General features: G+C 31.2%; 1 protein-coding gene and 1 long non-coding RNA gene across 2 annotated transcripts; both read left to right on the top strand.

Moving 5' to 3' along the window:
* Positions 1–9,087: 9,087 nt before the first annotated feature.
* Positions 9,088–10,628, top strand: LOC114386927. The gene is made up of 2 exons (XR_003661202.1): positions 9,088–9,230; positions 9,590–10,628. It is a non-coding gene; the product is annotated as an uncharacterized LOC114386927 (long non-coding RNA).
* A 7,517-nt stretch (positions 10,629–18,145) lies between these two features.
* On the top strand, positions 18,146–20,434 carry LOC114386907. Its single transcript, XM_028346975.1, has 4 exons — positions 18,146–18,288; positions 18,500–18,808; positions 19,463–19,657; positions 20,037–20,434. Exons 2-4 carry the CDS (start codon positions 18,545–18,547, stop codon positions 20,280–20,282), a joined length of 705 nt encoding a protein of 234 aa, XP_028202776.1. The 5' UTR covers positions 18,146–18,288; positions 18,500–18,544; the 3' UTR covers positions 20,283–20,434.
* Positions 20,435–25,010: the final 4,576 nt, after the last annotated feature.

The following is a 25,010-nucleotide window of genomic DNA, read 5'->3' as shown; positions in this document are numbered from 1 at the left end:
TTAGAATGAAGTTCAGGAGCTCTATTAGAGAGAAGAGAGATAAGATCTTTGATACATAATGAAAGTTGTTCTTGGAGTAGTTATATGATCTTTGATACATAATGAAAACTAGTTTTGGCTAAATTAGTGAGAAGAAGGAATAAAAAACTAAAATGAAAAAGAGAAAGAGAACACACCAAAGTAAAAGGATATGAAGAGGAAGACAAGGGGTGAAGTTCAGGAGCTCTATTAGAGAGAAGATAAAAACCTAATGCAAGGGATGAGGAAGAAGAGGAGCATCAAAGGGTTTAGGGGTGTGAATTTGGGAGAGACTAGAGGGTAGGAGAGAAAGAGAAGGGATTGCAGGTACAAAGGGACATGGTAGTATAGGAGTTTAAAAAACACAAGTGGTGTGAAGAGAATAAAGGAGGCTGTCAAATAGTTGGACCCATGAATTAATCCAAGTTTTGATAGTCTATATAAACAGTCAAACAATGCTTTCTTTTGCATTTACATGTACTGTTGTTGTTTTGGGCCTGCTTTGGAGTATTTGCTTCATTATTCGGCTCCTTTCATTAATAGTAATGTTCTAGGCTTCAAATTAATGCGTCCCAATAAATAAGATAACTAATTATTCATTTGGAGTCATAAAAAGGCCATCAGAAGCTTGTAAGCATATATTATACACATATCAAAGCACATGGTACTGAATGCACAATTGCACATGGATGGCATATAGAGGAATTTTTGCATTGCTGTTTATTCTGAAAATGGCAAGGAATACAGTTGACAATTTGGTAGCATGAACATGTTCTGTAAGTGGGTGCCACTCTTTTACCCGGAAATTGATGGTGACCAAGTGGACCACAATGGAAGCCAAAAATTCAAAAAACATAAATAAAATTAACTCACTTTTTTTTTCTTCCTTTGAGTGAGAGTATCCTTGCAGGGTTTTTTTTTTGGTTCCTTTCTCATCCCAAATGGGTCTCTAGGGGTACACAGAATTAATGCCGGAACAACTTCACTTTGGCCACAAGCTAATTTGGCTCAGGGACATGTACGAGCTGGTATACACCTTTCAAGCCTACCCATTTATCCTCATATTGTTGCATTATTGGTTTCCTGATTAGGTTGTGCACAGTTTATATCATCCAGAGTCACTTCTTGGAATAATTCGAAAGGGTACCCCTGCCCCTCAACCCTTTCTTTTCACTCAGCTACGTAACATGTTTATGGTTATATTTGCCCACCTTCCATTTCAATTCACATCCCTACCATTGCGTGTGTCTCATAGTTTTCATCAAGTGATTCCTTGTCCAAATATGAGCTCCATCATTTTGCATGTTCCTCATGGGTCACATCAAACCAACATTCACCCACCCAACTCACCACAGCTATTTGCTACTGCAAGTGGCACATATTCAAAGTCTTTTTAGAAAGTTCAAGGGCTCCACGTACGCATTCATTTTGAACGTGAAAAGTGAATCAATGAAATGAATGAATGCCATACAATACCAAACTATATAACTAGGGTCTACACACACTACACACTTTGAATTATATCTTCGTCCATGATAAAAAAGTGTGCAAGCTACCAACAAAGGTTGGTCTGATAAGAATCAGACTCATTCCAAAAGGATATGAGTTTGATTCTCATTGTTAATGTTAGGGTCTTGTTGGTGGATGATTTGTAAATACCTTTATATGTATTTTTTGAGCCTTGAAGCGTGCTTCGATCATGCTTATTCTTCGGAACTCAACTTACCTAAACTTTATCCCATAAAAAAAAGGTGTGTAAGGTACCCAAATGCACCGGTGACTTATCTATTTCATCAAGAAAGTGCTGGCAAAATGGGCCTCTAGGGGAAGTTTTAATTTCTTGACATGATGCTTTTAACTGCAAGTGAAAGTTTCTACTTATACATGGACTAGGACGTGGAAGAGAGAAAAGGAAAGATCGAGATCGAGTTTATATCATCAACGAAACATGTAACATATGTAGGGTACTGAAATTTGGCTTTTGCAATCTTGAGCTGGCTAAAGTTTCTGGGATGTCGAAGGTGAGAAGAGAACATTAAAAGGACAAGCAGTGGTCCTAAAACCAAATATAGAGCCAAAACTTATTAGCAACATTTTGCCACTATGTCCAGTGCACATCATTGATTGAGTTATATAGTTGGCTCATCTTGGAGAGCAAATAGTTTGAATGGGTCATGTTCCTGCCACAAACGGATCAGGTACTTTCTTTTGCCAAAGGCTCTTCTACTCTGTCCAAGGGTCTCTAGAGTTAAAAGATCGTTTGCTTGTTGTTCCTGGCCAAGGATTCGGGTACATGAGTATTCGACAGAGCAAAGGGAGGGTACCTGCAAAAGGTACTTATCGCTCAAGTGAGGGTTCAACTCAGAGTTATTAATGATATATAGTGAGTAAGTGAGAATAAATCAGTCCTTTACATGGGGGATTACCCCTTTTTATACTAACTTGGCTGGGTCTGGGGTCTATGGACTTGTCACATCATGATTACCAGCTGAGTAATACTCTCCCTAATCATGCTTAATTGATTCTAACTTAGTGATTACTCTTAAGCGAATTTAGTAACGATAATCATGACCGAATGATGTTCATTGTTCATACATGCTGAAGGTCAAGATGTATTGTTCGACATATTTGAATATGCGACCTAAGGGTGTGTTCAATTTGAGTGTTTCATGTGTTCCTTCGGCCTAACCAAATACTTTATCCGATATAAGTCCATAATTGTAACTTGGGAGGGTACAAAAACAGAGAAATTCATTGAATGTGATAGTAGCACAAAAGTGAAAAAAATTAAATTATAGAAGTCATACATGTTGTTTTGTCCAATTCTAATTTACTTATACTAAGGAAATTTGTTTAAACTAACAAAAAAATGTTTTAAACAGAACAAGAAAGTCAACAAAATACATGCAGAAACTAAAGAAGTCTACAAGAAACATAAGATTGTGATGTGGCAGACCAAAAATGATGCCTCTAAACGAAATTTTGAAAAGAGAACCGATTGAGCACTTTTTGTTTTGACTAAGCAATTTATCTAAAGACTTGTAGAAACTAAATAACCATCCCATGGGCCATAGTCTCAAAACTTAAGATTTTGGCTGGTGTTTAGGTCAAATTTGAGTCCAACCAGTCCTCAACCTTTACCACACAAAAAGGTCAAATTTGGCTGGTGTTTAGGTCAAATTTGAGTCCAAACAAACATGAAATTAAAGAGAGGAGCTAAACCACACAAAAAGGTGCCTTAGCATAATGCACAAAGTTGTTGACTGCTTTGATTATGCTATATTTTTAAAAGCTATACTACACTTTAGTCTCAGCACATATTTTTTCTTCAGTCTGGTGAAGCCATCGGTCAGTTCAGAATTTTTTGTACTGGAAATAAAAAGGATAGCATAACCAGAACTAATGGAAGTGAGCATATTAAACATTAGTGTAACATGAACATCAATATTGTTGAACACATTAACCATCATCGTAACACCAATATTGAACAAGTAAAATCATACCCAGAGTCCAGGGTACGGTTAGAAAATTAAAATAAAAGAAAAGAAATAAATAAGAAGAAAATGCAAAGTTTTGAATTAAATAACAAAATAACAATAGTAAAATGACTTTAACTAACAGAACATGGATCAACAATGCACTATATCATACAATAGGCACAAAGAAAAATAAATTAGGGGAAGAAATAATTAGCCTGGGTTGAAGCGCGCAAACACTATCCTTAGAGAGAAAACACCCCCATTGCATTGGTAGGAAAATCTGATTGCGCTTCTCTCCCAAGATACGACAATCCATTGGTTTCGATTGTATGCAGCGAAAGGATCCTTAAACCTTCTGAACACCAATGCTCTTACTCTCAAAAATAAGTTTTTATAAGAGAAGGAAGAAAAATTTTTAGTGAGAAAAAAATCAAATTGTTGTTCTGCTTGTGAGTTCTCTGGAGAGGAGGAAAGAGATATATATAGGCATAGACCCCTTGTGCAACAACAAAAATCTAACCGTTGGAAACCAACTTACAGGTATTAAAACAAACTTAACAAATTGTATTGATCCATTAAAACAAAATCTTAGAAAGATAGAAAATCTAATTTTACGTAACAAATTCTAAAATAAATATTTTATTTTATAAAATAGAATTAATATAAGTAATATATATTTATAAAATTTAAATTATAAAACAATATTTACTAATATTTCCCCACATAATTTAAAATTTTAAAATATCTTTTTTTAAAAATAATTTGTATACAAACATAAAGAAAGAGCATGGGATATTGTATTTCAGTATAAGGAACCTTTCGGGTTTAAGCCTTATACCTAGTGTTTATGAACTTCCACATGAGAAAAATGTAATGACTTAATTGTCTTTAACTATACCTCCTTTAACTGGACTTTAGTACACAACCCCCACAATATTAGCGTTCTTTTAGGTTATAATTAGTGGTAGCGCATTACACGGCCTTACGCATGTATCTTGTTTCATGAGTGTCACTTAGAGATTAGCTCATATCTCACAATTACGGCCCCACCAGCACATTCACTAGGTGAATCCTCAAAGAGTGATTTGTGACCTCACCCCTACAATAATTGTCATCGGATTCATTAAGAGATATTTTTTTAACCAAGAATACACATATATAAATACCTCAATCTTAATATTGCCACAATTTATAATACACTTCGTCATAGGAATGAGAAACAGAACAACTCCACAAAATTTTATTTTGGTGTACTTTAGTCAACAAGTAATTTTGTTGTTACTCGTTGAACTTCATTCACGAGATCACCAATCACATGGAGACGAGTGCCCATTATTGTAACTAAATAATGGGCTCTAGCCGCATTCCCCTTGACGACTGAAGTACTTATTGACGTGTCAAGCCTTTTATAAGCGGATCCGCGATATTGTTTTTTGACCTGACAAAGTCAAGAGAAATGACACCATGAGAAATCAAATTTCTTATAGACTTATGTCTCACTCTTAAGTGTCTTTTTTTTTCATTAAAATTTTTGCTAGTAACTTTAGATATAGCAACTTGACTATTACAATGCATTGAAATAGGAGGTATAGACTTATTCAATAATGACAAATCACATAGCAATAATTTCTGCTTCCATGGTAGAACGTGAAATAATAGTTTGTTTAGCAGATTTTCATGATACTGTACTACCAGTTAAAGTAAAGACATAACCACTTATTGATTTTGTTTCATCAGAATCAAAAATCCAATTTTTATTAGTTTTAAAAGACCTCATTTAATCATTAATATTTTTTTTCCCAAAAAGGTGCATTAATAGACCTCATGGTCTCACCATAAGTTTTAGGATCATCTTCAAGTAGAAAAGAACAAAATTCAAAACCAAAATCATTAACCTTTTTAGATCTTTTACTTCTCCTAGGTTCAAAAATAATATCCTTATTAGCATTACTACAAGATGATAAAGTAGAGCAAGAAGTATTACAAACAAATTTGGACATTTATTTTTCAAAGGAAAAACATTTTTAAAGAAAGTGACATCTCTAGATTTCATAATAGTTTCATTAGAAATTTCAGACACTTCTAAATTAACAGTCAAGAATCTATAAGTAGTACTATACAAAAAATATCCAACAAACTATCAATTGTCTTTAGTCCAATTTTTCTTTTCTTATTAATAAGGATGTTAACTTTTACTAGACATCCCACACTTTAAGATTTCAGATTTGGTTCTCTTTTTCTTCTTAGTTCATAAGGTTTTTTTTTCCAATTTTTTTATAAGGTACTCTATTAAGAATATGACATACAGAATATAAAGTTTCACCTAAGTGTTCATTTTATTGCTTTGTGTGTTGTATTTTTACATGTTTATTTATTTTTTTAGCAAGAAGTTACATATATAGAAACAATCAATCACCAACGTGTAGCAACAAAAACGTTAAAAACAAAAAATAAAAACCAAACAACAAACTTTCTAACTTTAAAGACTTAATGTTTACAAAGGAATTTGACCAAATAAAAGATAGTTTCCTAACACAAGGAATGGAAGTAGTGGGATGCTTTTAGTTTTTGATGGAAACTAATTCTAAAAAAAATTTATCTTTAAAAAATATAATTGATAAAGTAAATATATTTTAATTTTAAATTTCAAATGATAAGAAACTATTTTTCAACAATCTCTCACTAATTTAAAATTTAAGGAAATGAAATAATATAATAAAAACATTTTTAATGAAGCATAATGCATTGTGTTTTCACCCGTAAATTTTTTAGACTTTCTAGAAAAGGACTTAATCATATCTATGGCGAACATTTTGATAAATAAAATGCTACTACAGAAAAGACTATGCAAGAAGAAAGTGAATTTTTCTCTCTGAGACTGTTTAGAAAATTAAAATAAAATAAAAAAATAAATTAGAAGAAAATGCAAAGCCTTAAATCAAATAACAAAATAACAGTAGCAAAATAACTTTAATTGACAGAACATGAATCAACAATGCATTATATCATACAATAAGCACAAAGAAAAATAAATTAGGGGAAGAAATAATTAGTTTGGGTTGAAGTGCGCAAACGTTATCCTTAGAAAGAAAACGTCCCCACTACACTGATATGAAAATCTGATTGCGCTTCTCTCCCAAGACAGGACAACCCGTTGATTCCGATCGTGTATAGCGAAAGGATCCCCAAATCTTCTGAACATTAATGTTCTTGCTCTCAAAAATAAATTTTTATAAGAGAAGAAATAAAAAATTTTAGGGAGAAAGAAATCTTGTTCTGCTTGTGTGTTTTCTAGAGAGGAGGAAAGAGATATATATAGGCATAGACCCCTTGTACAACAACAAAAATCTGACTATTGAAAACCAACTTACAAGTATAAAAACAAACGTAACAAATCGCATTGACCCATTAAAATAAAATCTTAGAAAGATAAAAAATCTAATTTTACGTAATAGATTCTAAAATAAATATTTTATTTTATAAAATAGAATTAATATAAGTAATATGTATTTATAAATTTTAAATTATAAAACAATATTTACTAACACTTGCTAAAGCATACTCATGATTCTTCAATCGATGCCCTTCATCCACAATCAAGTAGTGCCAATGGATTTTCTTGAGAAATGCTTTATCTCTGATTATAAGATCATAATGTGTTATTAGAACATTAAATTTCCCATCCACTAACAATTCTTCCTTCATTGTTTTCCTCTCATCCAACCGTCCATCATAAAGAATGGTGGTGATGTTGAATTCGAAAGAACTAAGATGAATAATATGTGAAGAACTAAGAAAATGCACAATTGATTGTTGAAAAATTTGGTTGGGATGTTGTCGAAGGAGAATATGATGCTGGAAGAGTCAAAGGATTATCGTCTGAGAAAAGATGCATAAGGCCTCGAGTCTCCTCAATTCTAGGGTTTCCGTAAGAGAAATTGAAAAGAAAGGTGGAGAAGGAGGACGATGAGGATTGGCTAGCTTCCTCGTCAGAGCCAGTCACTGATGTGCTTAAAGTTGAAGTCCAGATCCCATGACAATGATGGGCACGAGAACAATGATGATAGGCAGCGACGACGACAACGACACCACCGACTAAAAGAGGGTCGCGAAAGTGAGAGTGTAAGCGGTGAGAATGAGGAGGATCATGAGAGTGAGAGTGGTGAAAGTGAGCAACTAGCGTCACGAGAGTGAAAGTGAGAATGACAACAGTCTGATGTAGAGATATTGAGATTTTAATATGGGAAGAAGACAACATAGGTTTTTATAAAACTGATATTGTTTTATTGATTATTAACATCATTTTTTTATGAAAACCGATGATAATATAGATATATAATATCATTTTTAAAAAAATAATATTAATAATTGATCAAACAAGATCAGTTTTATACAAACTGATGATAATATTGACACACAATATCAATTTTTTTAAAATTAATGCTAAAAAATTTAACTTATTTATAATTATATATCATCATATTTTTTTAACATCTATTTTTATAAAATTAATGTTAAAATAACGACCTTAAAAACATATTTTCTATTTGTGTGAAGCAATTAGAGTATCAATATTACATAGATTCACGCTTTTAGGTACAACTATATTAAAATTTGGTAAAGATTACAACAAATGTTTTTTTAATATAGAAAAATATATAAAATAATATTATTAAGATAAAATGTTTATAATTATACCAAAAAGGTTTACAATCAAAATAAAATTTAAAATGAATGGGATGAAAAGGAAAAATAATAAAAATCAAAATATTTATAAATAATTTAAAAGTATTTAAAATGGATTTTATCAAAAAAATTATGATGTGTTATTTTTTAAATGGTGATATATTAAAAAAGTAAAAATTTTAAAAAGCAAATTTTAGTTCAATATTTGAAATATTAAGAATTGTGTTTTAAACGAATTGCAAATGCTTCATAAGTTTTAGAAGTAGCAATCTGCTATGGTGAATTTCAACTTGCACTCAGAAAAATGAGAGTTTTGGGAAAGCACACGAGCAACACTGGGACACAACAGCTAGCCACATGGCGTACACAAAGCCTGAAGACCCTTTTGTCCTCTATGAGTACGGACATCAACTGTAGCACTGCGCCGAATAATTAAATAATTCTAATATTATTTATGAGTAAAACTTTACGGGTTAATATTTGTATTAGTAATACTGTTCTGATTCACAGGCTCAATGTTCTCCACTTTTATACTTTAGCAATGTTTATTTTTAACAAAGTTATCATCATAATTGCTTAATAATGTTGGAGAGAAACAAAAATTGTTGAAAAGCAAAGAAATTTTTTTCAAAACACAACAAAATTATTTCATCCTTTTTCCTTGCTAGTTCGGTCATAGAAAACTACATTTCCAACATTTAACATTTTTTTTTTGGTTTATACTTTTCTCTCACCTGGGCCCTACTGACGTTATCAGGTCCATTTAGATCTTTATGGGCCTTGGACCTGTCCCAATCAGGTCCATTGGAAAAGCCCACTGGCCACCTCATGCACTCATGTTTCCTTTTTTCCTCAATATAAACACCTCTTCATTTCTTCCATTCCCTCCTATCTTACCATAACAAAAAGTTCCCTCTCTCTCCCTTTCAGTCTCTCACTTTTTTCTGTGCTTCTCTTTCTCTTTCTCCTTTCACCCTCTTAAAATAATAGAGTAGGGAGAAAAAAAGGTCTCAAAGATGAGACCAAAAGACGGGTTTTTTTATAAAGGTAATATACTAATACTAGTGTACAAGTGTGTGTGTTGAACTTGTAAAATAAAATTTGCATCATATAGAGTCATATATAGCTTGCGCTGCGCAGTTATTTTGAACCTTTTTTTAATATGTGTAATTCATATATGTGTTTGTACTAGCTTATGCTATAAGATAATTATTCTGTGTGACTGACTGAACTATTTACTTTATGGTAACGAAGATATTCTCTTGTATTATTTTAATTGTTTTCATGTTCACCTTTTCTATCCTCCCCTACTTTTTCATCTAATCTAAAGCTGGCTCCTGCTTCTGCTTCTGCCATTCTTCTTCATTATTCTCTGCACTAATTTAAGAGCATGATACACGATGCAGGTCCCTATAAGGGAGGGTTTCTCATGCATGTGACTAGCAGCAACAACTGCAAGGTGACCATGACCATGGTCAACCCTTTGAGGAGAATTGGGAGGTGTGACCAAAATGAATCCATTAGTGGCTCTGAAATTGGAGCTGACAATTCTCCTGCTGGAGCAGCTTCATTCTAATCTGGTGCTATCCTATCTGAGCTTTTTACTTCTACCCTTTCTTCATCTAATTTCTACCACACTATCTTTGTTTTTCCCTTGGAGTCTTCTTGACCTTGTAAGACCTTTTCTTGACCTTGTAAGACCTCACACCCTATCTCTTCTCTTTATTTTTGCTTTTGGGGAAGACCCTATATCACTATCCACTGATGTAGAGTTTGATCTCCTGCTTTCCCCGTTACCACCCAACTCATACTTTCCTTCCTTGTCTATCCCTCCTGAGCTGTTCCAGTTTAATTTGGCCTATCATCATGCAACAATTTAATGTAATATTATGCCACACTATGGTATCATATATATGGTATGGCTTCAAAGAAACTAATTCAGGACCTTATCTTAATACCTTGACCTTAGAACCTCTCTCAATGGGGCTTGTTCAAATGTGCAAGCAATTTGGAGACCATGGCTTCCAAGAGAGTACAACAATTGGGGTATATTATTTTATTTTATTGTTTTTTATATATATATATATATATTTATCTTGGTGAGAAATCAAAGTAGTTCGTGCAGCAGCATGGCCCTTAAGGTATGTATGGTTAGTTGTAAAGAGTGGCCATAGTTAATAAATCAATGTTGCTAGTATTCAGAGGAAATTCAAAATCCAACCTATATGATATTTCTGTTAAGGCAATCAATTTCGCTTGTATCATTGTGTGCAGAATATTTATGCTGTGTTGCAGAACATCTGTTTCGTTGTTTTATATGATGTTTGGCTGAGAAAGTGTGCAACAACTGCATACATATTCTTTTAGATCTAAGCAAGAGTTTCCCTCGTGATTGCTCCAATGTACAAATATCCACTGTATTATTGGAGTTATCTCTTTTCTCTCTCTCTCTCTCAGAAAATTCAGAAGCTTAATTTGTGCCCATTTCATTTCTTTTTCTTTAATAATTTCTTTATTTAAAAAAGCTGAAAATAATATCCAAGCTCAGCTAGCCTCATCATATCATATAGTAGTATTAAACAAACAATAAAAGTTGGTTGCTGTTTATAGTTTTTTTTTTACCTCCCCCAACATAATCATAGAGCTTCACCCCAAAAGGAGAATTGAATTAGTAAATGCTCAAAGAAGCAAACAAAAACCCAGAATGAAAGTAGAGAGAGAAACAGAGAGAGATAGTTCCCTGATCTTTCCCTATCTTGTTGATTTGTTTTCTTCTTTTATGCAAGACAAGTAAGATAAAATGTCATGAGCAATCTCAATTTGGCACTACATGTGTCCTAGGCTGCTAGAGCCCCATCTCTCCATCCAATGCATAGGACTCAAAGGCATTAAATTCACTCTGTCCAATTCAACAATATTACTAATTAGAATGACCATTCTCTTGCTCATTAGCACTGGTCCTATCTTTCTCTTTTATTTTATTTTATTTTTTTACTGAAAGTTTTTTTCTTTTTTTTTTTATTTGTAAATGTTAGTAGAGGAAATCAAATTCGTAACTTTTTTTTCCTTTTCCCTTAATCATTTAATTTACCTTATATTTCCTACTGTAAGTTGAATTGCAAACATCAAGTTCAATTTAATTAATTATCTACCCCACATAACAAAATGTGAATGTGTGATATGATAACTTTCCAACCAAGTGAGGTGGCTGCATTTTTTATGTTCAAAACACTATTTTTCCTATCCCTCTCTTTATTTGGAAGGGTGCTTCAGCCATTCCTATCACATAGAAGGACAAGGACAAGCAATTTGGGATAGAATACAACCTGAGCTCATAAGGAATATTACACCCTCAATGTTTTTTTACGGGGCTGCCACAGACACCTACCAGCCTCAAATAGTGAAGAATAATAGATTGGAAATTACTTCCTTCTCCTTCAATTCATTTTGTACATAGGAAAATATCAAATATGTCAAGATCAATGTTTTTTTAAAAAATAATAAATAGGGGTGGGGTGGAATTGATGTGTTTTTAACCATATATCAATTTCAGCTGCCTAACATATTGTTTCCATCAATCATGGCACGTGGTAGCCCAACCTATTAAAATGACTAGCGTAGACAGATTTTTTTTTGTCTCTGTATACATACTGTATGCAGTATATTCCAAAATGGATGCATAAAATTTAGTGTATGGACACGCATTGTGTGGTGGTTATGCTTATGCAAGTCTGGGGAAAGAAAGAGAAATTGTCACACATCAACTACGGATAGCTTTTGGCTAGAAATTTATTAAGATTAAAATATATATTTTTTATAAATATTAAAATATTTAAAATTCATTCTTGTGAAATTTTAAAATGTAAATGTGTGATATATGTGTAATATATTGATTCAACGAATCAACACGTCAAATTTTAACACATGATAAGGATTTGACATTAATACATAGGATCGAATCTCTTAAATTTAATTTTGAGTCAAAATATCGCAAAAAAAATACTCAAAATTTTATAAAAACAAATTACAAATAAAACAATATTTATAAGGAAAAAAAACATATTTTAATCATTTATTACTTAAATTGCGTACCTTAGACTTTAAATTGCAGTTCACATTCTATCGTAATATATTGCGGTTTTTACTTTTAAGATGTCTTTTGCTCTAAAACAGAAAACTTTTTAAGGTTGTTAAAACTTACCATTGTATCACAACTGTATTTATCCATAATTTTCTTATACAATTTTGTTAGTTACAATATTAGGGGACAAACTATGTTATCTACGGACAGTATAAAACAAACATAGTTATCTAATCACAACTATATATATAATAAGTTTATTAATTTTTAAAATAATTAAATAATAATTTATAATAAAATGACTGTGTAAAATTTTCACGGTCAATACATAATCGTTAAATTCACTTTTTATATTATCATTTAATTACATATTATGATAATTTATGTGTTTTTATAAAACCTGAGATGATTTTTTACTGACCATGTGAAAACCTTTAGAATCATCATGCACGAAACTAAACCCAATTCCTATATATTCAGCAAAATAAATGTAAAATCTTCATTCAATCCGTAATATGTAGCGCATAGAATGAATGAAAAGTTTGACTCCGATTATATGGAACTGTCAAAGGTAATTATATGATGAAGGTAAACAAGCCACTAAAGGTAGGTGACTTCTTGCACAAAATGATGATGTCTATGAATGGACATTGAAAAGTTAAATGCCTTTCCCGAGGGTATGAGTTAGTAACTATTTACCCCCACCCCACTTATGGTCCCCTTTTCTTTCCTCTGTTTGTAGTTTGTGGCAATGAGAGAGTGACAACATAAAGGCTGAGCTTGAATTAAGTTACAGTCACGATATACAATTAACGTATTACTTTTGAGGCCATTTGGTATTAGGTACTACCAGCATTGGCCCCATCTTGGTCAAGCCTTTTTCCACCTTTAGGTTACATGCGAACATGGCTCTTTCATTAGGTTTTACTTTTTGATCAATATCATTCCATTCAAGACCTTTGGAAAGTAAGGGAATGACATCTCAATAATGCTTTGATGGAAAAACAGAAATAAATAAATAAACAAATCAATGCTGCTTTTCCACCAAGTAAGAGGGTATGATCAGAGGGAAAATACCAAATTTAACATAAATAAAGAATTTTTTGTTGTACAATTATTAGGGCTACAAAACTTATTTATTACATTTGTAGCACGGCAAGGAGGCCATAGAATTTTACTTTTTGCTGAAAAATTAAATGACATTGTAAAGGGAATTTTTTATTAATGTGTTTAACACACACACATATATATATATAGAGACTTTATTATCAAAGCCTCATTCAATTTAAGTTAGTCCTTTAAACACGATTGTCTATACTCTTAAGATCAAAGTATGAGTATATTTGAAAAAGGATCCTAGAATGTGTAAGATATGAGGTCATTTTCATATTATTGCTGTTTTTGTTAGAGAAATTTTTAAGGTTGTACTATTAAAGAATAAAATAAGATGGATTTGAATATAATAAGATGGAGTGAAATAAAAATATTTTTCCATCATTTAGATATTTTATAATTGAACAAAATAAAGATTTCATTATGCCTTCATATCCCCACACCTCCAATAAAATTGCTTGCTTAAGTCTTTTAACTCCAACCAAACACCACAAAGATCATACCTTTATGAATCAAGCATCAAGCTTTTGAAATAAAAATGAAGAGAAAGAAAAGGACATCACATATATATACCTATTAGAAGGAGGAGAGGGAGATAAAAAAATGTTCATCTAGACATGACAATAAAAATTTGAACTCACGAGTGTTCAATTCTGCCCCCAACTTTGACCTTGAGTGAGGTTTGAGTTTTCCCTTACTTAGAAAGAAGCGTTAGGTTTGGGGAGTATGTAAACTCCACCCTCATACCCACCTTGAGGTTAGAAGAGGGGGTTTGGGAAAATAAAGAAAATTTTAGATAACAAATATTCTTAGAGTTAGAGGTTACTCAACCACGAGAAGCTAAAACAAATTTGTGGTGTATTATCATATGATTTTTTATAAAAATATATTTAATTTGTTATTCTTTTCAAGTTTTATTTATTTTTTAATTATAAAAAATTTATCTCCCACACATTTTTTTCCCATGCATCATGCACTAGTAAGGGATTAAGGGGTGAATATACGCGAGTAGAGTGAACGGTAAAAAGGAAAGAAAATTTTAAAAAAGAAAATGATGGGGGGAGGGGGTTGGAAAAAAAGGGATTGCAGAAAAGAAGCCCCGGTAATAATATAAATGGGCCTTCTCTTAATTTCTTAGTGACTTGGGAGCAAGGACATTAATAGTTTCTTTATATATATATATATTGTAGTTTTTTCAATATATTTCTTTGAACGTATTTATTACTTAAAAAGCATTTTTCCTCTAAAAGATTCGAACAAACGGACCTTAATCTTATCTTAACCAAATGTGATGATAAAATCGTATATGACTAAAAAGAGAAAACGTTTATCCGCCTTTAAAATTTCATCTTCGTTACTGCTATTGCTGCTCAATTTCGACCATGAGCGGCCTTGAGCTTGAATTCTCACCGACAAAAAGCTTGACCAAACAGATTGGTACCTTGCAACAATGGTAACAGTATATATATATATATATATATATATATATATATATATATATATATATATATATATATATATATATATATATATATATATAAATAATTATGTGAGATTCACTAAGGCTATGTTTGTCTAAACAAACTTAAAGCTAAAAGTTAGAAGCCAAAAGTTTGTAGTTGAAAACTTTTAAATTATTTTTTATTAAATTATAAGTGTTAGATAAATTATCTATTAAAATAAATAAAAGATGTAAAATAACAAAAATAAATATATTTATATGATATTTTTATATAAATCTTAATTTTAGTTACATCCAATACAACTTTAAATCTTAATATTTATTTACATCATATTAAAACAATTATTATTCTTGATTTGTGATATGACAACATATTAGATTTCATATAGGGTATAATAATAAAAAATATTTACATTATAAATGAAACATCCTTTTTAAAGGACTTAAGGTTACAAATGCCAATCAGCAGTTTCAAATCTTATTGTTTTTATAGTTTTACAATAGTAGCCTATAATCATTGATAAAGAATTTGTTTTTAGATTGTTAGAATGTAAAATAAAAGAATGTTGTGCTGTGGCAATGATTATTGTTTTGAACAGGAGCTTGATGACCTACGATTGCAACACAATATTAGTTTGTTTTTTCAAGTTTTACATAGTAGTGTCCTTGGACATGCACTCGAAGCCAAAAAGTATGTTAGAGTTTCACAATGTCAAAAAGAACAAGTATTAGAGTAAAAGAAAAAAGGAAGAAAATGAATATACCAAAAAAATTGATAGAAATAAAGAATATTTGTTTGTGTATCTTAAAGTTCCAGTGGACAATCCCTTTGTTCATAAGGTTGTCTTATTAGTAAAGGTTAATAATAAATAATCTATAATTATCAAATCAATATAAATGAAAAATTCATAAATTTAATTTATTTTATATGTAATCATTTATAATCATTAAAATAACAATAATTCATTAAAAAAATACAAAAATGATATTCAAAGATTTTAGTTAAAATGACAAGAATACAATTGTCTCCACATTAAAGGTGAAACGAAATATTTGTCTAAAAAGAAAAAAAAAACATTATTTTTAAAATAAATACTATATAAAGAGAATAAAATACTTTATAAAAAAAAAGTTCACCTGAATATAATTATCTCTATAACTAGACTATAAGTAAAAATAATTATTTTAATATTGAAATATTTAGGTCAGCATGATATTGTTGTAGAGAACTAATTTTTGTTGATGATTTTGGTTGATCATTTTTAATGAAATCTCTTTTTCCAATCACATTTTTTTTTATCTACTTGAATTCGAAACTTTGATTAAAAAAAATTTCTTTCAAAAGAAAAGAGTGTAATTGTTATCTCCATTTGAGAAAATTTCTAAGTTATGGAAAATTGAGTTCATATTTTATGAGGATATTTTGACGAGGAAGTGTGCATATGAAGAAAAATGTTTTGATATTGTCTTACACATTCAAAAAAATTTATTTCAACCAAGATGATTTTGATAAAAGTACTATACATGTGGAAGAATGAAATGTTCAAACAATAAGTTTGAATTCTAATTCAAGTTAGAAGTTAGACTATTGAGCAAAAAAGGATTACCCATAAACAGGAGACGTTGTTAGATTTAAGTCATTAGAAACCTGTTATACATGTGTCGAAAAACTATAATTCGACTGTTAATAGAAGAAGTTTATAAATCAAGACCACTTAATTCGTTGGATTGAATCACTACCACTTAAATTCTCATATATCATTAATGCTGCTCACTTGAAAATGATTCTTAGTTTGAAGGTCATAGTATATGTATTCATCTCACTTTTAATAAATTTATGTTTTATTTACTTTATGCATCTTTCTAAACTTTTTACTCTTTTCAATCTCCATTTTTTCTTTAAACTCTATTTTTATCCAATTTTCTTTGCTTAATTATAATTGAATTCATTATATATTGCACGATTAGAACTACTATCCAAAAAAGACTACTATCGAAAATCCTTACTCTATAAACTACTTTTACACAAAACAACTATTAGTATTAATGGATATTATTATAGAAATTACTATCACTATCTTTTCAAATTATTAAGCAATTTTCTTAAGTTAAAAATTATAATTACTTGTTCGACACGAAAAAGAACTTACAATCAACAATGAATTTTATGTTTCACACTTAAATATTTATTTATTAATAGAATCACTAGTAAAGATTAATATCTTAGGAATATAAATTATTTTTGAAAGACCATTTACAATTGTCAAAGTTAATAATTTTATAATTAACACTCATATTTATGAAGGGATATGAATATAATATACTCATGTAAAAAAAAGAATATAATTTACTCTTTCTATTATTACAACTTTATTCAATATTATTATTTAATAAGATTTTTAGACAATATTTTATTAATGCATTTTTATGAATACTGAAACAATAAATAATAATTTTGTAACATCAACTAATTTTGATTTCGACAATTTTTTTATTAAATAAATAGTTACTATTATTTTTATAATTATTTTTTAAATGTAAAAATGATTGTTTATAATTAGAGAAAATTAGAAATTATATATAATTTAAAACTAAATTTTTACTTTCAAGGTTCAATTCTAGTCATAAATCATAACTCTGTTTGTTTTGAGAGATGAAAATAATTTGAGAAAATGAAAATAATAAAGGTTGTTAGTTATATATGATATAAGTAAGAAATAATTTCAAAATTGATAGGATCCACTTGTTCTATTTTTATTTATTTATCTATTCCTACTATTATTTCTATCTCTCTCATGTCTCGCTCTTTTCTATTTCTATTAAATATAAAACATATACTTTTCACTTTATTTCTCATCTGCGTGTACTTTTTTTTTTCTATTCTCTTTTCCCCCTTTATATGAAGCACAACCTAAATGTTATCCAAATCAACATAAGGATGAATAATTTTTTTTAATAAGTACTTTTTAAATAAATATCTTTTTCATAAGAATTTTCTTATTAAAAAGTAAAAAATATTTTTTAAATACTAACACTCGAAGCAAACACATTAAAAAAACATAAAATAATTTATTTTTTAACAAATAAATTTAAACATAGCTGACGGATGGATCCTTTTTTCATTCAAAACTTTCGTTTTCTTCCGAATTTTCCTTCTCTTGCACTGCAAGTTTCTTTTTTCCTTTTAATTTTTTTAAAGTTTTGGTGTAATTTCTATCATACCCTTCAATTGCTTAAAAATGTTTCATAAATTTCTCTGATACACTCTATAATTATTTGATCCAACGGCTGATATTTGATAAGAAAAGTGGATCCCTTCCCCAGCGTCGGATCTGAACCAAAAAAGAAACTCTCGAAATCAAGCGTAGCCTAACAATTCACCAATTTGAAGGAGAAATAGCATCGTCTTTCTCCGCTCTTTGATTGCACCGTCGTAACCCTTCAAACCGGTAAGTGATTTCCCTCGCATCGTTTCGCGTTCCTTTCTTTCTCGCATGCTCTCTTATTATTTCCTCTAAGATTTATTCTTGTGCCGCTGAAATCAATTCTCGATAGGATTATATATGTATTGGCCTGTTAATTTCCGATAGTAGCATGTATATTTCCATTAATTCGAACATAACCATTGCACTTTTTTTGTGTGTGTCAAATGCACTGCAGACATGTGATTGATGTGTGAATTTTGAGGTGGTTGTGTTCCGTTTGATGAAAATGAGCGTTATCCGAGTTTCTCCATGTCTTCCTGGGGTTTATGCCTCCCCAATTACATCGTCTCAGTTACGCCGCCGCGATTTTAACTCAAGACCGCGTTCATTGCCGATGATGGGGTTTGACCCTCTCTCTGTGGCTTCCCTGAGCCTCAGAGCCGAACCTTCGCCTCGCTTGCAATGCCAGCCTGCCCTTAAATCACGGCGACCTCTCCTCGTTTGTTTTGCCGCCAGTGGACAAGGAATGATGGAAAATAACAGGGTAATCATACATGATGATACACCTTTGTTTGTGTTGCACTGTCGCATTTCGCTTTTTTGTAAGTGTTTGCTTTAGATGCTCGAGAAAAGTTTTTGATAGGTTTAATTACTCATTTGGTATCTGTCATCCTTGCACGATCTTTACATTTTAATCGGTTTTAATTCCTGTTATTTTGTAAGCCAGAGACTAAAACAGATTAAAAAGAATACGTGTGAAGACTAAAATGATTAATTTTTAGGTGTAGAGACTAAAATGTAAGGATTGTGTAGATATAGGAATTAAATGAGTACTTGAACCCTTTTTGATATTTGCTTACTGAGGTTATTAATTATTAAATATGTTGCTCCATGTGAGAATATTTTTATTGTTATTGTCACTACCGTTGTTATGTTGAGAAGCATTGAGATCATTTGGTAGAGATGTGGGGTTAATTTATTTTTATGAGGCAAAATTTTCACCAAAACCCTTACTTTAAATGACTCTCAAGTTTTCATCCAACTGTGAATCTTTGCTTCTAAGGGATGTGAGTTGAGGAATTAGAGTTGCTTAGACGCTCTTGATATATATTTGTGGTTTTGTATTTTGGATTTGAGTTGTTCTTCAGTTACTATGTACTAGTAACATAATTAGGATTTCCAAAGCAAATCTCTTCAGGAAGCTATGGGACAATGGAAGGGACAGTCAATAGAGGATATATTGCGACAGCAAATGGAAAAGGGCGGGAGTGGGGGCAAGCCTCCGGGAGGACGAGGTGGTGGTGGTGGTAGTGACAGCAGCTCTGGTGGATCAGATGGGATGTCAAATGAAACTCTTCAAGTTGTTTTAGCATCAGTTTCCTTTATATTAATGGTAAACTCTCTCTCTCTCTCTCTCTACATGAATTGTGTGTATGCACAAGTCCTTCCAAGTCCACTTATTAGTCTTAAGATTTCTTTATTTACTGTGAAAAATGAAGTTAAAGCTTGAAGTGATGTTGCTAAGCTAACAATGGTAGTTAATATACTTAATGGAAGATGACTGTAAATATAACTTGCATTGGAATAAACAACTGGTACCAAGAAATACTTTCTGAAGTACTTATAATGCATGAGGTGGTTGAGCTTGAATATATTCATATGCAAAATTTGTGATGATATTTGATTACCTTAGACAATTTTTTTGTATTAAGAAGGTTGATAGGATGCATGCACCACGTCTAATTTAATAACATCACATTTTTCTTTTCCAGTATATTTTTGTTATCAATGGCTTAGAACTTCTAAAGCTATTTAAGGACTGCATCAAGTTTGTGTCTGGTAGAGGCCAGAGTGTTCGATTGAAGCGAGCAGTATACAAATGGGTACGAATTTTCAAGAATATCATTGAGAAGATGGAAGCTGCCAGGAATGGGTTGGAGAAAGCCTCCACTTGTTTGTTGGACCGTGATTTCTTTCGAGGTGTCTTTCAGTGTAACATGAAATCAAATCCAGAATAGTTTTTCTGTATGTACCTATTCATATAAATTATGATTTCCTTCTTTAGGACAAAAAGTACATTCCAATATCATTTATTTTTTTGGTATACATTCAATATCATTCTTCGGTCGCGCTGAAATTTCACCATTTGAGAATAACAGGTTAAATTAAATCATTGCAGTTTTTGCACATATTCTGTTCATCTAGAGAATTCACTTTGGAAACTCCTAATGTTTGGTGTTAACTCGCGAATTTAGTGAGTTCTGCATTGTGTGACCATGGTTGGTCGTGCTTTTTTATTCTGTGTCCTCTTTAATTGTTCTTGCCTTTATCAGAGGGGGTGAGTATATCACCATAGCTAAATTTGCAAGAATGATCTAGAAACACCATTATACCAGGCGGCTCGTGAACTCCTCATGGTTCATAAGCGACTCCTCACTAGTGGTTTGTATGGGTTAAGAAATCGTTTAGTTAGTTCTGTCACTAAGGATCTTGTTAGTTCTGTAACTAAGGATTGATCGGCAGTTGCTTCCTGCATCTAATCCGGAATGTAGGATTAATTTTTCTAGAATGTAAAAAGTTACATTCCGGAAAGATTAACCCGGAATATAAGTGCAGGAAGCAAGGCATGACCTTCCCATTGGACAGTCCATACTCCATAGTCTTCTGTCAAACAATTTACAGTTAGACTCTAAGCGCCCAGTTCTAAAAAGTGTTGGCGATTAGATTAGATGGTTGGGTAATCCATATGTGAAGATCATGTGCAAGTCTAGTTGCCAATTGCTAACTCGATGAATAGGTGCATGCTTTCTGTTGCATTTTTTGGAAATATGTTTTAATCCAAATTTCTTCCAACAAATTAGCTTTTGAGTATAAATTGTTAAGTTTAAAACAAGGTTTGTGTTTAGTGGAAGAGACTAGTTTCTCATAATGTGATGAACCAATGTTTGAATTCTCAAGAAAAGAAATATTCACATTTAGTATCCATGTTTTGGATAAAAAATTATCTTTGAGTGAAGATATATCTTGAAAACAAGTAAATATTCTAAATACATATACTAGCCCTAAAATATAAAAGCCATTCTTTGATATATTTGAGGTAATTATGCTTTGTTTGTTTGTATTATTTATTTTTTGGTGAAGTTAGCGATTATTTCCCAAATATTTTGTGCTAACTACATCCCAGTTAACTCTTATTTTTCATGAATATCATTTAGCTGAGGTAGTATTTGTGGACGGAGATGTGGGCTGCCTGTGAGACCAACTGAGATGGATTTAGATCTCATGATCAAAAGCAGAAGTGTTGGTTCAGAATTTTAAGACAATCTGTATTTTACAAAAATGAATCAAGACGCATAAGAACCATTAAAACACTTAACTGATATAACATATTTGCTACTACTAAATAAATAATATAATATTATAACATCAAACAACACTTGTTTCTCTTATGTTGGTAACTTGCTATCCAACTTTTTAATCACTCAAATAGTCGATTTTGATAATACTTAATTGAGTTAATACTGACACTTTGTTCAATACTGTATTACTTGACTTAATGATTAGAATTTTTTTATTTATTAATATCTGATAGTGAGGGTGAGGTTGTCTTTTAAATATAAGCATTTTATTTTATGATGGTTTTTTGATAACATATTTAATAGTACTGTTTTTTTTGTTGTTGTAATTTTACTAACTATCGGTATAGACAAAATATAAATGTAGCTTTTTCTTCTATCAAAGTTAGAATTTCATTTCAATAATTTGTATAATAAAAATTCACATTAAAAATTAACATATTGAGGCAAAAAATTAAATTGAATTAAAAAATATAAAAAATAGTACTTGAAATCTTTTTTATCTAGATGTTCTACTTGTTGAAAAACTTCTTCAATCCAACATTTTTCATGAAAAAGAAAAGTCAATCCAACAAATTCACGGGTAACTCTATTACTCATTCTTGTAGTAAAAATGAGTGAGATATAATGAAAACTCATCACTCAAAACATAACAATCATCAAATTTGTCATAAAGTTGATTCCACCATCCATTCCCCTACGAGTTCCATTCAAATCATGTGTACCAATTGCCAAAACTGATGCAAACCATGCATACACGACTCGGTTCATTCATTGCAAGTGAGCAAAGCATGTTCAATTGTCTCCTTCTCTCCAGCACAAACAGGGCATATAGCTCATAAATCCACCTTTCTCGTCTTTAATAAGTTTGGGAAAATTAACTGGCACAATATTTTTGAAGTTCTTATACATTTTGGTTGAGATGCATGGGAGATATTCCACAAATTTTTCCAGAACGAACCTTGTATTCTGCTTGTTGATACCACCCCATTACACCTGTTACATGCCACTTGAAATTCAGATTTCACAGAATAATTACCATAGTCAGTGTATTTCCATATATATGAGCTCATCCTCCATCCATTATTGTATTTATACTACAAATTTAAAAAGAATTTGATTCCTTATTTTCTAATGTTTTCTCACCAAAATCAGCATCAGATACAGCATATACAAGCATGGGGGTTTTATTTGGATGTGTAGTTTTTTGTCATACATTAGAAATTTAGAAGGAATCAACAGCTAGCTAGTGTACCATCCCTCTCAATGTCAAATTTTAATATTGAAACAATATATATTGCCATCCCAATGCGAATTTCATGACAATACATGGTGTCTATGAAGGGAAATATAAAAGCTTTCGACTTACATTGAATAATGAAATTAATATATTGATTTAATTTATTTGACTCTTAGATTCTCGGGTCGTTCACCAATAAAAAGTTGGCTCACCTAACCATACTGTATGTGAAGGTCATTCATCAGATTACCTGTTCGTATTTTGTTTACATTGTCTATCAGATAAATAATAGATGAGTTTTTGAAAGAGTATACCTTATTTAATTCAATAGATGGTGAACGAAACATTATTTGCCCATGAATATTAAGAAATTATTTATTGTTGTTAGATACATAGTGCCTGTAGAAACTCTTCACTGAGTTTAATCTGAAGACAAGGCAGTCAAATCGCTCACAACTTAGCTAGGATTTCTCGATCTTTTTCTTGTCCTCAAGTTTTTGAGCATATTCAATTCCTTCTTGTATCAGTTCTGTTATTGTTAATGAATGAGAAGTAAAAAAAAGATACATAGTGCCTGGTCAGTTTTGTACACTTATATTACTTCACCTTAATTTTCATTCTGATCAACATGTTATCTACATTCAAACAATAGTTTTATGAAGGCTGATGTGCACAAACTTACATTTATATACATAATTTTTATATACTTTATGTTAGTTATGTCATGCTGATTTTAATGTAACTTGTTTTTAATTATCAAGGTTACATTATCCATAGACTTTCTTGATACTCCATCTTGCGTTTTGATGGTGTATGCCAAGAACCGATATTGATGATTTTAATAGAAAAGGAAAGGAAGAAGAAAAAATACGGTAAATTAATTAGTTGCATTTTGGCCAATTACTTGATCAGAAATTTTATTTAATTAACACAAATTAAAAGTCTTATATGAAAAGTGAAGAAAGTGTCAAAAGCCGCGAGCTGATTGCTAAATTTATGTTTGTCGATAAGTTATGCAGAAATTTGATTAAAACCCTCGTCAAATTTTGTGTAAAATAATTGACAAAAGTATTGTTTGGAACCAGTTCAAGACGAGGTATACCTGAATGGATATTAATTTTTTTTGCCGTCTTCTGCAAGTTAAACTCAGGTATAGTTTTTGCCCGAATTTCAGTGCTCGTGTATGTTTGCTGGTAATAAAGTGCATTGAATTAGAGTGTGTTCACATGCACTTAAGGCTCCTAGCGTGTCATGGTGGTGTTTCTCGTGTGATATGATGTGAGGGAGGTGCCTTTGAGTCAATTCCCTTGATTTGTGGTGACTATTGTTAATGGACTACTATCCTTGGTTTAGTTCTTCACATTTATACGAACAGTACGTGACGGATATATCTAAAAAATAATCAGTTCTTCTTATGAGGTCTTTTATGTCGAAGAGAATTAAAAGGGTTAAAAACTGTTAGCTCATTCTTGTATATGCGTAGACATTAATATTAGTTAATGTGAGACTATGGGATTCAATTCAGTTGATTTAATCTTTTAATATATTTCTTTGATTCTTATAGATAAAAAAATAAACTTAAGCTAACGTGAGACTTGGGAGTTCGCTAAGTTATTTGCTAGTCCCCACCATTGCATGCACTCCATTTGATCTTGCATATCCACAGCCTAATACGCATCTATATGCATTTATTATCCAATCTGTTATGGCTAAGGAAGTGGAGTGTTCGACTTGAACATGTATTCTAAGAGAAGGTAATCATCGTATTGTTCTTTGTATGGAGGACGATATATCGATATGGAAGAACCTTCTCTCCAGTTAATGTTCAACTGCAAAGCGCTTATCCTTTTTTTTTGTGTCTAATTTTCTTTGGTGAAGAAAAACATTTGGCACTGAAGCATAGGATTTTCTAGTGCATAGGCAAATGCAAATTAAGCCAGTTATATTAAATACTCCCATGTAAAATTTGTCTAGTATATATTGGTAATGCTATTTATCACTTCCCTTCCAATTAATACAAACGAAGGATTTTTAAAAACAAGTCTTGCATTGATGGATGAAGGGACAAAGAAAAATGTAAAGGAAAGATTTACACTAATTATATATGTGAACTTAAACTACATTTCAACCTAAAATCTTAAAATTAAGTT

This window comes from Glycine soja, chromosome 15 (genome assembly GCF_004193775.1).
Source record: "Glycine soja cultivar W05 chromosome 15, ASM419377v2, whole genome shotgun sequence".
NCBI lineage: Eukaryota > Viridiplantae > Streptophyta > Magnoliopsida > Fabales > Fabaceae > Glycine > Glycine soja.
Note: the sequence above shows the minus strand (reverse complement) of the source record. Positions and strands in the feature narration are given on the sequence as shown.

Coding starts and splice junctions, on each gene's coding strand:
- LOC114386907 (XM_028346975.1), top strand. CDS start 18,545: ATGAAAATGAGCGTTATCCGAGTTTCTCCATGTCTTCCTGGGGTTTAT. Junction 18,809..19,462: donor GAATGATGGAAAATAACAGG/GTAATCATACAT, acceptor AAATCTCTTCAG/GAAGCTATGGGACAATGGAA. Junction 19,658..20,036: donor CAGTTTCCTTTATATTAATG/GTAAACTCTCTC, acceptor TTTCTTTTCCAG/TATATTTTTGTTATCAATGG.